This window comes from Salvia hispanica, chromosome 5 (assembly GCF_023119035.1).
Source record: "Salvia hispanica cultivar TCC Black 2014 chromosome 5, UniMelb_Shisp_WGS_1.0, whole genome shotgun sequence".
NCBI classification, from domain to species: Eukaryota; Viridiplantae; Streptophyta; class Magnoliopsida; order Lamiales; family Lamiaceae; genus Salvia; species Salvia hispanica.
The window spans coordinates 12,268,100-12,283,519 of NC_062969.1; the positions used below are offsets into that span (position 1 = coordinate 12,268,100).

Below are 15,420 nucleotides of genomic sequence, written 5' to 3' on the forward strand. Positions count from 1 at the left end.
AAGCATGTTTTACTTCACTGAAATGGAAAAACAAAACACTTTAAGCATGGATGACAAACACTTCACTCTAACACTTTAATACTTCACTCTAAGCATGTTTTACTTCACTGAAATAGAAAAACAAAGCACTATAAGCATAAATGACAAACACTTCACTTTAACACTAGAATACTTCAATCTAAGCATTTTTACTTCACTGAAATGGAAAAACAAAGCACTTTAAGCATAGATGACAAACACTTCACTCTAATACTAGAATACTTCACTTTAATCATGTTTTACTTCACTAAAATGGAAAAACAAAGCACTATAAGCATGGATGACAAACACTTCACTCTAACACTAGAATACTTCATTCTAAACTTGTTTTACTTCACTGAAATGGAAAAACACAGCACTTTAAGCATGGATGACAAACAGTTCACTCTAATACTGGAATAATTCATTTTAATCATGTTTTACTTCATTGAAATGGAAAAAACAAAGCACTATAAGCATGGATGACAAACACTTCACTCTAACACTAGAATACTTCACTCTAAGCTTGTTTTACTTCACTGAAATGGAAAAATAAAACACTATAAGCATGGATGACAAACACTTCACTCTAACACAAGAATACTTGACTCTAAGCATGGTTTACTTCACTCCAATAAAAAAAACAGTGCACAATAAGCGTAGATCACAAACACTTCACTCTAATCATGGAATACTTCACTCTAATCATGGAATACTTCACTAAATGAAAAACAGAGCAGGTAGGAGTTACTCACGATTGGAGTCTTTGGTTGCACTTTTTTTCTATCGATCAAAACCTACATAAAAAAAGAGAAGTAGTTAACTGTAGTAATTAACTGTAAGCAGATGTTCTTATGTTCAATTTGGATTGCATAATAAACTATTGCAGATCTCACTTATTAAAAACTTCCGATGTTTGAATTTGTAGAATTGTTAAAACTAATTAACTGTTGATTTTAACACTAATTAAATGTTCAAATCTAAATCCGTTGAAGAAATGTTAATAAAAAATGAGTTTGACGACGAAATGAGAGAAATCGGAATGAGAAATCTAAATCAGTTGAACAAACCTATAGAACAACTTAACATAAATTTGAAAAATCTTTCTGAGTTGAATCCATTGTTCGACGACGGATGGAGGCGAAGGAATGTTGACAACGACGGGAAGACGGGGGCGATTGCAGCGAAAGGAAGGCGGCAACGACGAAATTTCGAGAATAGGAGAAGGAGAAGACGGGAAGAGGAGTGATGGCAGAGAGATTGAATTCCGTAAATGAGAAATTAATTCAAATGTTAACCCTAATTTTATTTGTGAAATGTCCATTATATCCCCGCCTTGTTATAGTGAAGTAAATCTGTGGTAGAGTGAACTGATTTCTCCTTCAAATTCGAAAATCACATGTTTTAATACTAGCCCTTGATTTTCTTGATCTTGTGGCTGTGATTTATTCTCTAGTTATGTACTTAATGGGCACTTGCCATATATCACTACTCTATATATATATATATATGAACACTCAATTAATGAACACTTTGAACCCAAATAGCTAACTATGACAAAAGTCAAAAACTGCTTAAAAATGGAACTTTCTTCATAGGAAAACAAGGTACAAATTCTTCAGCTAAATGTACCATTATGTTGTTGTCTGCGAGTGATCTTATTCCTTCAAATAGATCAATCACTATGATCACACAAATTATTACTACGAAATAGAGAGTCTCAGTGGTAGCTGAAAGACCTTAATACTGAATAGGCCTCTGAACATGCTGGTGGCTAGGTTCTCCACCTCTTCCCTGACGGCTACTACCGGAACGAGACGAGCCAAACGGCCACGACAAAGACCAACGCCTCCTTGTTGCTTGATCACTGCCACCGTCAGTTATCTGCTGGCGGCAGACGGGGCAGGAGCTGCGCTGCTGCAGCCACGGGGCAATGCAGTCGGAGTGATACAAATGCTTGCAAGGAAGCTTCCTCGCTTGCGACCCCATCTCGAATCTCTCTTTGCACACAGCACAGGTGGAATCTGCACGAACGTGCCTCCTCGAGATCTTGACAGTTGGCAGGGCATCGATGGAGGGTCTTGAAGCCGGTTGACGGCTGCTATCGCTGGTGACTTGCTCGAAGAACTCCTCCACGCCGGGTCCAATGAAGTAGTCGCCCCCATTCTGTCGTCTGAACCCCAGAGTCTCGTTTAGGAACTCCACTAGGCTGCCACTGCCGGGCATTGTGGGCGGCATGTCTCCACTGAAAACGAGGAATGAGTTCCAAGAGTTGCCATTCTGAGAGGCTCTCTCGGATATGTTGCTCACGACAGCCCTGTGCCGCCTTAGGAAGCTTGTGGCTGCCTCCATGAACCTCGGCTCTTGGATGTATTCCTCATCTGGTACACCTGTTGTATCCTCGAGCTCTTCGATGAAACTTCCACGGCAGTTGGGGCATTCCGCATTTCTCCTCCGGAGAGTGACGCTTGCCCTACAGCTATAACACCAATGAGTTCCCCTTTCACTCGGCATCCTATCTCTTTCTCTCCCTCCTTTCTTGCTACCTCCACAACCACTCTGAGAGTTTAGATTGCTTCGTACTTGCAATTCTGTATGAATGGAAGTGGAGATCTATTGAAATGGAAGCATACAATAGAAGTTGTGTAAAAGAGAATTAACACAAAATCAAGTACTACTATCATTTATGTGCAGTTATCCAATTTTTTTACCAAGAAAATGCAATAACAAAGGCCAAAAATCCACTTGAATTCTCTGGGAGATTGTGGAAGAAACAACAAAATAGATCAAACTCAAAGACCAGATCACTTCTAATGATAGTAGATAACAAAATTGATCAAGCAACCTAGCTTGGAAACATTGCATTTGTGAAGCAATCTTCCTTCTAGATAGAGCCAGCAGCCACGAAATTGATTAGCTTAAAAGGATCACATTTATGCTGAAAAAAACAAGTTATAATTAACAATCAATCAAAAGATCACATCACTTCTCATGATAGAAGATAACAAAATTGATCAAGCAACCTAGCTTTGAATCATTGTATTTGTGAAGCAATCAGCTTGAAAGGATCACATTTATGAAACCTATGGATGCTGAAAAAACAAGTAATAATTTAGAATCTATCAATTCGTTTAACAGGAAACAGAAATTATGCAACTGAGCCTTACTACATTACAACAATCAGCCCCCAAATTGATGAAATCAAGGCAATAATCCAAATTTTCAACAGAAAAAAAACCCCAAATTTATGAGGCAAATACCATTTCTCGCAATAGAAGTCAACAATAATCCATCACAGCAGCACCGAATTCAATCATACCTCCTCCACCAGAAGGGTTCAAAATCAAAATAGAAAAAAGTAGAAAAAGCAAAGATAGAAAATGGGAGTAGATAAGCTAGAAAGATGATACCTTTAATTCAGGAGATGGAAACGACAAGAACAGGAAATTCAGAGAGGGAGCAAGTATATACATATAAAGTTACCTCCCTAATTATGCCTATGGAGAGAGAAGACAGCAAAGAGAGTACTCAACAGAAGCCATTACTGGATCCATTGTGATCTGAATATGGGATAAAAGATTGGGTTGGCCCAATGGGTCATTGGTCATTCTTTGATTCCAAACAAATTCCATACCTTTGTTTCAAATCACCAATTTTGATCTTTTTTTTTTCAAAAAACTATCATCTTATGCATATATTTTACATTGTTTGCAATTTGTTTTCCCGATTCCAAATTTAATAAATTGAAACATATGATTTTGAAGTTAGTGGTATTATTTCAGCAATCTAAAATGATGCTGTTGGAATGTTGGTTGAATAAGAAAAAATATCTCATTAATGTACATGTAATGCACAATCCACAACGTGTACCATAACCATCGACATTGCCAAAAAGTATACTCCCCCATCCTTAAAAAGACGAACTTTCAAATTTTGAAAACTCCCCTTTTCTCTAATGTGGTGGACTTATTTGCTACTAATATACTTTAAAAACTTTTTCTTTCTATCTCTCTCCTATTTTTCTGATTATGCATTAAAATTCTTGTTGAACTAAATGTTCATACTCTTTAGGGACGGAGATAGTATTAGCCGTTGATAGAGGCCGAGTTAGACTATGAGATGCTATTTGAATTCAAATAGACAAGACTCTCACATAGAGTCAAAGAAATCATACACTAACCCAGTTAACTATATCTAGTAACAAATATGACTCAATCATAAAAACTAAGAATTTGTTTATCCTTAATTCATATAAAGTGGATACATGGTTTAAATAATGATTTTCAAAGCATCACTAACATTCATCAATGAAATGTTCCCACAAACACTTATCATTTGAACCCCAAACAACTCCATCTCAATTTTTGACTTCCTAGCTTTAGAACAAGTTAAGATGCATGGTCAGAGATTAAATATATTTTCGAAATTTTTAGCCAGTGAACCAAGTCAAATATTTCTTAAAAAATTGGAAATATATCCACGTGTTTTTGAATTTCATTCAAATGACATGAGCACGATGAATGATTCGGTTGAGAATTATCTTAAAATGAGAACTATTAGTTGGAAGCAAAAATCATATCAACTGAGAGCAAAAAACATTAATTGAAGAAATTGATATGTTTTGTACTACTGCCAACTGATATATTGTAAAGGGATATTAGTACCTAAACCAACAATTTTGGTCAAATTCTAGTATTTTTCATAAATTTTAAAATTGGTTTAAAATATACTCCCTCCGTCCCAAATAATTCGACCCAGTATTCTATTTCGGGTCGTCCCACATAATTTGTCTTATTTCACTTTTACCATTTTTGGCAGTGGACCTCATATTCCACTAGCTCATTCTTACTCACATTTTATTATAAAACTAAAAAAGTAGGACCCACATCCAACCAACTTTTTCAACTCACTTTCCATTAGATTTCTTAAAACTCGTGCCAAGTCAAAGTGTCCCAAATTATCTGGGACGAAGGGAGTAATAAACTTTATATTCAATTTGTTATTCTCAACCGAACCAAACAAGATATCTTAAACAAAAAACTATTATACGTTGAAATGTTTATAATATTTTATACCACTTTTTAAGTTTGTGGCAAGTACGTAAAAGGCCATATAGAAAACTACTTTAATTTAGTAGTGTCAAGTAGGATAACAATGTGCGTAAGTAGTCAGATATAGTAATTGACCTCTTGTGAGAAATAACACAAAAAATAATATTTATGATATTTTATAGTACCAATTTTAATGTTAATGGGAAATACCAAAATTTAGGCAAAATTGATAATTTTGTAGACTAATATCCCCATTTTGTATTATCAATTTGTAATTCTCAAAGTTCTTTAAGATATTTCTGAATAATCCACATTTTCTGCGTTAACTTAACTTAAGTAACAATAAAATACTATATGCTTTAGTTGAGTTGCGAGGATTTATTGGAACTTTAGAAATACACTTAGGACCACTTGAGAAAAACAAATTTAGGGATACTCTGTAGGAAAATTTAGAAGTTTAATATAATTTCTAAACAATTATTTTGATATTTGTATAAGAAATATTCAAACTAAGCTCTAGATATTAATTATAGAGAAATTCTAGAAATATGTTCTTCCTATAAATAACACAAGATTTAACAATTTCCAATAAATGTTGAAACAAATTTATAATACCACATGGACAATACTACACAATATAATCCTACTTTATTTGTCAATTCCTTTCATTTATTTGTACTCCATGATAATAATCATACGGAGCATATGTGGAAAATAAAAAAATTATACAAGTGAATTTTAATATAGCTCCTTCAGTTATTTTCATATATATTTTGAAGTTAATATGTGGTTATTTTGATTCTTGTGGTTTAATTGATAATTCATATAGAAAAGTCAAAATATTTTTAATCTTGTTTGTAGCAACATGTTATTGTTTGCCACATAATGATTTGGACTAGTGAGTGGAGTACAATTGTATTTCAAAATTTACAATTTTATTATGTAATTTGCTTTCAATAGAGCACCGGTGGTCTAGCAGTAGAATTTTAAAGCTCTAAGTTGTCCTAACTATTACATAAATTTGTAGTTATTGTAATTATCGGTCAAATTTGAAACTTCAAGTTTTGAATTCTGAATGTGCAAGTTATTGTAATGTTATGTATCATCATCCCAAATAAAAAATTATACTGAGCACTCTCGAATGTTAGTTGAAAAGGAGAAAATAAAAAAAAATAAAAAAAAGAAATTTATAACAACATTAATATATGACTAAAGTCTAATTTTAGTCCTTTACATTTACTCTAAAATTCTTTTTGCTCTCATACATTAAGTTTGTGACCTTTTGGTCCATAACATATTGTTTTGATATCTTTGGTATCAAACATATTGTTTTGATCCAAAATAATCATTTTCTGTTAAAATTAACATTCAAAATGTTTGATCAATTTAATAACTTGATTATAATCTAGGACTAAAGACCAATTTTGATCTCGTATATTTTCCATAAAATTCTTTTCGGGTCCCATACATTAAGCTTGTGACCTTGTTTGAGACCAAAATGTACTAAAACAATATGTTAGAGACAAAAAGGTCACAAACTTAATATATGAGACCAAAAAGAATTTTAAGGCAAATGTAAGGAACAAAAATTGGACTTTAGTCTAAATATATATATGTCAACTTACCTGATTTTTCATCTTTATCATTGTAAAGTTTAAAGACGTTAAAGCGTGACTGCAAAATTATGAATTCGCTGGTATAAATCATTCTCTCTCATTTAAGTGCGATAATATAATATAAATCATATTATAAATACTGTTATTATGACATCATGATCATGACTCGCACTGGCGGACACAGTAACAAGAGATGGAGGACTTAAGCCCCTACCCAAATGAATTTTTGTGTTTTTTCTACTTATAAAATTTTTGAAATCATGGAAAACTAGGTTAAGCCCTCACCAAATTGATGTTATTGAAGGTTAAATGGTTGAAAACTGAAGGATAAAAGGGGCTGAAAATCCTTAGTTGCAGAGAAACCCGCAAGATACAGTGTTAGGTGGCTTGAGGAAGAAGATGATGCCGTATAAAAATATTTATAATATAATGTGTTGGTCTCGGCAAACGTGCAACATTAGTATGAGTGTCCACTATAGTTAGTCGGGCCAAGTCACAAAGTGTGGCCAGGCCACAAAATCGGCCACCAATGCCCATGTTTCCTACTATAGTGGACATGGCCAAGCCACCAAAAAATTTATTTTTTTCATTTTGTTTATATTTTAATTCTACTACAATAAAAATTGTTAGACTACAATAATTAAATAAAATGCATAATTTAATGAAAACTAAATCGAAAACCAAATCTTCTTTGTATTATAGAACGGGGTAAAATTATACAACGGAAATTATTTTAGAACACGCAAACAAAAACATAAAAAAACACCGCCATCGCCGACTACTTGGTCTCATCATCAGAATCCGCCACTTCAACTTCACCCGTTGCATCGTCACCGCCAACGCCATCACCGTCACCACCACCGCCACCGCTCTGAGGTCCCGTCGTTGCCGCCGCCATGTCCTCCCACCCCAACAACGAACTCAGCCTCACCATAAGGTCGTAGTACATCATCTTGGTAGTCGGGTCGGTCGACTTCTCATACAAGGCTAGAGTGTCCTTGAGTTCCTTTATCATCTGCACCGCTAGGGTGTTTTGCAACGCCGCTCGGGCCGATCCGGGGGCGGGTGCAGACGGGCCCGCAGCAGAGTGTTGGGAGGCAGTGGCGGAGGCGGATCTAGCGGCTCGGATTGCGGACTGTTGACCCAGGGGCCGTGGACGCCGGGATAGTGACGGGGGGGCTCCTCCATGACCTCGTCGTTGAGGTCGAAGGTCCTTGAACCGCCGCTACTACTGCTGCAGTTGCCACCCCTGCCCTGTCTTGTACGGCTCGGCCCAGAATCAGACACGTTCTCGCAGATGGCTCTGAATTTTGGGGAGTCCCGCAGAACGAGGAATTCTACCTAGTAGGTAAACTTCTTGCCTACTTGCACATTGAACAACTGCATCGACAGGAATTTTATGTCGGCTTCGCTGCGGCCACTCTGAGCAGTGCGCATTTGGTTCTTGTATTAACCAATGAACTTCTGAAGAGCTGTAGTGATCCTGCCGAACTTCTTCCGAATCTGATCGGGTGTACGGTCGACGCTCCCCGGCGGTTTGAATTCATTGTACACCACCAAGACTTTCCGCCAGAAGCATAAGTCGGTCTGATCCGTGCCAACTATGGCATCTGTCGTCACCGCATCCCATGCCCTAGCAATAGCAATGGACTCGGCGTCTGTGTACAGAATCCCTCGTCGACCACGACCGCCATCGCCATCTCCGTGACCGCCGCCGCCGCCTTCCTGCCCGCCGCCGCCATCGCCTTGTCTGCGACCACCACGGCCGCCTTGCTGCCCGCCGTCGCCGTTGCCGCCACCTCGCGCGGATCCTCCGCCTCGCCCGCCGCCGCCTCTTCGCCTGCCGTTGCCACCGCCGCCGCTTCTTCCACCGCCTCCTCTCCCCGTCTCTACACGACCGGGCGTCGGCGTTGGGGTATCAGGCGACCCCATCAATTGTTCCCATGTGAATCTATCAGATTCATCAAGCGGAGATTGACTGCTCTGGAATGAGGATGATTGAAATTGGGACGGGAAGTTTATCGCGTCCATGTTGGGTCGGTAGTCGCCCGTCTCCGGTTGGGTACGACCTGCATATCTCTGCTGATAAGCCGGGGACTGACCCCGGTTTTGGGGTGTTTGTTGCCACGGCGCCGGCGATGGCGGACTCCACATCTGGGATGGAGGAGGGGCGGGACTCGATCTCCAGCGTTGGGGGGTGGAAAGTTCCCCTGTCCCGAATCTCCATAACCGGGATCGTCTCCGCCTTGCATTTCACAAAAATTCAAATTGAAGGGAATAGGGTAAATTGTGTGTGAGGGTAGAGTTAAAATAAGATATGAATTTTAGATATATATAGAATAAATTTTGAAAATTAAAAAAAAAAAAAAATCGGAAATAGGGGAGCCGCGGTCGAGGCCACGATCATGGCGCTCCCTTGTCCACCCCCATCCCCCCCCCCCCCGGCTGCCCACCCCAGTCACTCCAGGGAGCCGCGGCTCGCGGCTCTCCCGTGGCCCGACCGCGACTCCCCTATAGTGGATGCTCTAAAGGCTATTGATTATTTTCAAATTATTTAAAACTAAAACTAACTCTCTCCTCGTTATTTAATTTGGCACTGGAACCTTCATTTTAGGCGGTGATTTTTATTGGTAATATTTCAATTTTCAAATTCTTTCTTTTCTTTTCAGTTTTATAACAATTGTGCTATAATACTTTTTAAGAAAGCATGGTGCATTTACTAAAAATAATAGAAACGAAACGATATACACTACGTATTAATGTAAATAAGTTATTTGAAAATAGAAAAGTATAAAACATAATAAGAGAAAGTAATTTTCTAAATAATATATATATAGATAGATATAAATATGTTCATATAATAACCAATTCTTATTGTATAACTATAAATTATAAATCATAAACATTTTATACATTTGTAATGAATATTTTTATGCACTTTGTATTATGTATAGTACATCCCTTATAATGAACATTATGCCCTTGTAATTAACATTATATGCAGGAGTATTCATTATAAGGGGCGCATTCCATTATATATATACACACAAATATACATATATTGACTATAAAAAGTACTCCCTCCGTCCATCAATAAATTTTCCATTTTGCTATTTTCATCCGTCAACCACTAAACTTCTCAGTTGTTTTCTACTATTTTTAGTAATGGACCACACATTCCACTAACTTTATCCTACTCTAGTTTTATTATAAAATTAATATATAAAGTAGGACTCACCTTTCACTATTTTTTTTAATCAATTTTCTACTATATTTCTTAAAACTCGTACTAGGACAAAATGTTCTTTGTATTAGTCGACGGAGAGAATATCTAATAAAACCCCTATTGAAAATAATTCTTGCGTCCGCCACTGAGCATATAAGAATCTTATTCAAAGTTCTCAAGTGTAAACTAATGTGAACTAAAAAATGCATGCAATTTTGTTGCGACACTTCAGAGCAAAATCAAGGAAGTTGCCAATTAAATGGACAAAAATATGTGCACTAACTTTTTTTAAGTTGAGTATGAACGCATATGGGCCCACATTAATTTCGTGATTACTTCACAAAAGAAAGGCGAGAAAGGGCCCCCACTCCAATGCCTTTCCATCCATGTATTTTTTTGATATAAGACAATCATAAATTAGGTTGATTTTTCACCCACTAATAAAGTTGATTCTACATCGAAGATTTATAGATATATTATCCGATTTTTAATTATTTCTTTGGTAGATAAGTTTGTGGATTATCTGATAGAAGCCCATCAATTATATTTCAATATCATGTTATAGGAGTATTAATTTATAGATAGACAACTATAGTCTATATTGAAATATTTGAATTTTTCCATATATGAATAATTGAACGTGTAACATACTGGGCTGGGATACTGAAACATAAAATAATTCAAGTAATTCAACCCATGATGATAAAAACATAAAATAAAATCTGAGTAATATTTTAGGGAAAGGGCAAGTGAATGGATTTTACCTTTTACCCACAAGAGGTAATTCTGGGTGTGTACTTCAAATTATTGAAAAAAGTAGCTGTCATCATATAATTTGGCAATGATTATATTGATTTGGTCAAATATATAGTGCATGATATAAACTGATAAATATTTACAGCGTATGCATGATTTCATAATTTATTTATTTTTTTTCTGTTGTGCGTATATGATTAACTTTTAGTAGCAACGTAACAACAAAAATCGTCTTTATGTATTCGCAAAAATAGACAAACAGCAGAAAACGCGTTTTCACAATTGACGTTCACACTATATGAGTATTAATTGTGGCTTATAAAGCAACCAAATTTACGAAAATTAATAATGTTCCCATTAAAATGCTCTTTACACTAATATTGTTGACTGTTTATATTAACTGGCTAATAAAGAGTGTTTACCCAAATTATATTTGTAGCTATTTTCCTTAAAATATTTAATACTATACTATATATTTAATAAAGAGTGTTTAACCAAATTATATGTCTAATTTATATAACATTTACTTTCTTCGTATATTAAATTTAAGTATTCTTATCTCCCATAGGAAAAATAACGAAGATATATGATCATTGTTTTATTCTCTGCACTTCCCAGAATCCAAAAACAGAAACAAAAAAATATAGATGAGTTTGTGGGTATTATTAGGTTAGGGATTTTGTCAGCACAGGCTTTAATAATTTATGAGTAGTGATATAAGTCAATGATGTCAGTGAGCCATATTTGAAAATTCAATAATTTGGAAACAGCTTAATAATTGTGAAAAGCTATAAGACCACAGAAAATGACGGAAATTGAAAGTGGGGTTTGCTAGCGAAATTCCAAACACAGTCTATTTCATTTAAATTACAATGAAGCCAACAAAATTATTATTATAGCTTAATAGTAATAAACTATTCATTGTTTAACTACCCCAATTAATTCATATAGGGTCGTTTAATTTCTATCACAATCATATTTTACAGAAGTTAACGAAAATCTATTAAAACTAAGTACAATCTATTACTATTACAAATAGAAGAATTAGCAATCTCATTCTCATCATATTTTACAATGAAATTTAATAATCCATTGGTAATTTAAAATATATAGCATATGTATATGCTCGACATATAGAGGCCTATTATAGATGAAAAGATTCTCCGGACCCACACGGAGAACTGGATAATTCCGACCCGACACTACATGGTTACACCTGTTAGCCCACGTGGCCCATTGGGCCCTCTTTGCAGTATGAGACTTGAATACGATAGGTGAAATCAGAAATGTGAACATACTTCGAAGAAAATATTTATAACTTAAAAAAACAATATATTCGTTGATGTTATGCCTGATGTTATGCCAAAGTGTATCATAACTTAATTATTAAATCGAAGAAAATATTTTATAACTTAAATTATTTGCAATATGGAGTACTACTAGGGCTGGGGAAAAATACCAAAATACCGAAATACCGGCCTTATCGTACCGAAAAAATATCGAATTTTCGGTATACCGTGACTTTCGGTACGGTATGATACCTTACCGAAAGATTCCGGTAAGGTAACGGTATGAATTTTCAAATACCGCGGTATACCGCTGCATACCGAAATTCGGTATATACCGTAAATTAAGGTATATACCGTAAACTAAGGTATATACCACAAAAATATAAACACAATTATATATAAAATATATTTTATATATTTTTAAATTATAAAATCTATCATAAAATATAAATATAATTATGAATACATTATATTTAATTTATTTTTAAAATTATAAAATATAAATAATATTCTAGAAACTTTAATTTTTTATTTTAATTGATGTTGAAAGTCAGGTATACTGTAAAAGTAAGGTATACCGAACTTCGGTACGGTATACCAAAAATGAGATACGGTATTGGTATGGAAATTCGTCATACCGAAAATAAGGTATATCGAAGTTCGGTATACCGAAAACTTTGGTAAGGTAAAGGTATGACTTTTTCGCATACCGTATTTACGGTAAGGTATACGGTATGGTGGTTTCGGTAAGGTATACCGTACCTACCCACCCCTAAGTACTACTCCCTATTCATTGCACAGTATAGAAAACGGTGGCTACATATTCTAATTTTGAAATTTCAAGTTAATAGGACATTTAATATGCTTTGCTTTTGACATTTAATCATTGAATTCGTTGAATTGTTCGAATAAAATTATTTTGTAAGTGAAGTTAACTTAAGTTTAGTTTTGACTAGGCTTTATTTCTTAAAAAATTACCATCAACTTCAACGAAACTTTACTCATTACTCATAGATAGACACTTTCACGAACTTGAAGTTAAGCTGTTGGAAAAACATTTCATATATTCATAATCATTAATCCTATTTTTCATTTTAGAGCAAATAAGAAAAAATTATGAGATTTAATTAGTCATAAATGGTTCGTAAGCAAAATAATTGTCATTGGATATAATAAAGGGCTGCAATATTGTTTTAATGCGCGCCACGTAAGAGTATCTATAATAGTGCGCACGAAGTGCTGCTAACCTATCTCGCCAGAATGAGACGACAGGTAACCGTTGTGGGTGTCTCGTCCCGCTGGGCTACCCGACCTAAGGACTGAGCCCAACAAAATCTAGCACATATAACAAGCCGATAAATTTACATGAAGCAATGAATTATTTTAGCATATTAAAACAATATCATTTTGTTCCAGCTAATATGAGTAATTTTTTCAAACTTTTCTCATCTTCAAATTCTCTATTAAGTAATAAGGCCATCCCCAACACTAGGGGCCAGACCACGGGTGAGGTTCGGCCTGGGGCCTAGCAGGTTCGAGGTGGATTTTTCAGGGCCTTGTGGGTTTGAGGTGGGTATTCCGGGGCCTCGGACAAGACTTGGGACAGTGGAGGAGCCTTTGGCCACACCCGTTTGCGCCCTGTCCAGGCACTGCAGGCACACGGGCCGGATCCAACTCAATTTTATTTTTTTTTTAATTCAAATATTTTTCCTGTAAATATCATATCATTCCACAACATTTTCATTTGTATTCTACATCATTCATATCCTTCTCAAACTTAATCTCCCACTATATCCGTCAAAATGCCCCCTCAACCCGATGAAAAAGTCATCCGCGAGAACATTATTAAAATGATGAATGAGGCGACGCCTGCTACCCAAGAGAAAATAAACAACGAGGTTGCTCGCAACCAAGCTGCAATTCAAGCTTGGAATTAACAAAGCGTACCACGGAGTCAGATGTATATCCATCGAGATCGTGAGGAAGCTAGTTTGCGGTTCTTCATTGATTATTTCTCAAGAGACCCTCGATAGAGTGATCAGATGTTTCGCCGACGGTTCCAGATGGGGATGCCTTTGTTCCTGCGTGTTGTCAGCGGAGTTGTTGCTCGTGATTCGTATTTCATGCAATGCACCAAGGTTGTAGGCGGCAAAGTCTATCGTCATTGCAGAAATGCACATCAGCAATACGACAACTCACTTAAGACACTAGTGCTGATATGTTCGACGAGTATCTCCATGCAAAATTTTTTCTAACGGTCACCGAAGCTTTCAAGGATACGAATGACTCACAACACCTAGATGTTGGTGAACATGCACGAGGGGGTTCACAACTTCCCCAAAATATTGGGCAGCATCGACAGCATGCATTGGTAGTGAAAGAATTGTCCCGCGGCATGGAGAGGTGCATACACTAGCGGGTACAAGGGCACACATTTGACTATCGTGTTGGAGGTAGTTGCCAACCAATAATTGTGGATCTGGCATGCATACTTGGTGCCGCTGGATCGAGCAACCACCTCAATGTGTTGAATGAGTCTTCAGTGTTCAACGAGCTAGGCGTCGGGCGATCGACAAACGTAGAGTTCACAACGGTCGTCGGTACAATATGAAGTACTGTCTGGCAAATGGGATATAACTGCGATGGCCCGTCTTCGTAAAGACAATCACATGTACGGCAACTTCGAAGAGGTTGTTGTTTGCCCAAAGGCAGGAGACGGCTCAGAAAGACGTGGAGCATGCATTCAGAATCCTCCAAGAATGGTGGGATACAGTAAATTGACCGTCATGTATGTGGCACTCTCCACTAATTGTTGACATCATGTATGCATGTGTCTTACTGCATAACATGATCGTGGATGATGAAGGAGACAATGTCACCGCATGGAACGACTACGCCATCGCCAGTTCATCCATTTTAAGTGACCCTCCAACGCAAGGTGTTTCTCTCAACATTCGCAATGTCATGGCTCGCGAAATTGATATGCGCGAAGAACATGCCCACACTTGCATCCAAGCAGATCTAATTGAAGAATTTTGGACACACATCAACATTTTCCAGCATTGATGTCATGTTTAATGTATTTTTTTTCTCGTCGTTTGTAATTTTATTCAGAATGAATAAAATTAATTTTTCATTTACATAAATGGTCATTGTTTCAAATTATTGCATTAAAGGTAATGAATAGTGCAATTTAATATTCGTGGTCTGGATGAGGCTCGGATGAGGCCTGCAAAATTGTTAAAGTTGTGGCCTTGGTGCATAAAATAAGAGAAATGATGACGTGAGTGAGACCTAGAGCTTGGCCCCGTGTAGAGTTATGGATACCCGAAGTGAATGAGAGAGTAATAACTTATTCCCCTAGCATAAAAGATGCCTGCCACCTGGCCGTATCAACGCGTTTCCTTTCTCACCGTCCTATTTATTCACCACCCTCCCTTCTCCCTATAAAGCTCCCATTTCTC

General features: G+C 36.6%; 1 protein-coding gene across 5 annotated transcripts; it reads right to left on the reverse strand.

Moving 5' to 3' along the window:
- Positions 1 to 1,589: 1,589 nt before the first annotated feature.
- Positions 1,590 to 3,556, reverse strand: LOC125186984 (E3 ubiquitin-protein ligase RZF1-like). Of its 5 annotated transcripts, none has more exons than XM_048083479.1 (3): positions 3,429 to 3,523; positions 2,864 to 2,956; positions 1,590 to 2,609 (listed from the first exon to the last, which is right to left on the reverse strand). In XM_048083479.1, the coding sequence occupies exon 3, from the start codon at positions 2,530 to 2,532 to the stop codon at positions 1,759 to 1,761; it is 774 nt and encodes a 257-aa protein (XP_047939436.1). In that variant the 5' UTR covers positions 2,533 to 2,609; positions 2,864 to 2,956; positions 3,429 to 3,523; the 3' UTR covers positions 1,590 to 1,758. The 5 variants fall into 5 exon arrangements, with proteins under 5 accessions (XP_047939436.1, XP_047939433.1, XP_047939434.1 ...); XM_048083476.1 differs by lacking the exon at positions 2,864 to 2,956 and adding an exon at positions 3,279 to 3,337 and having other exon boundaries at positions 3,429 to 3,519; XM_048083477.1 differs by lacking the exon at positions 3,429 to 3,523 and adding an exon at positions 3,042 to 3,110.
- Between the last annotated feature and the right edge of the window lie 11,864 nt (positions 3,557 to 15,420).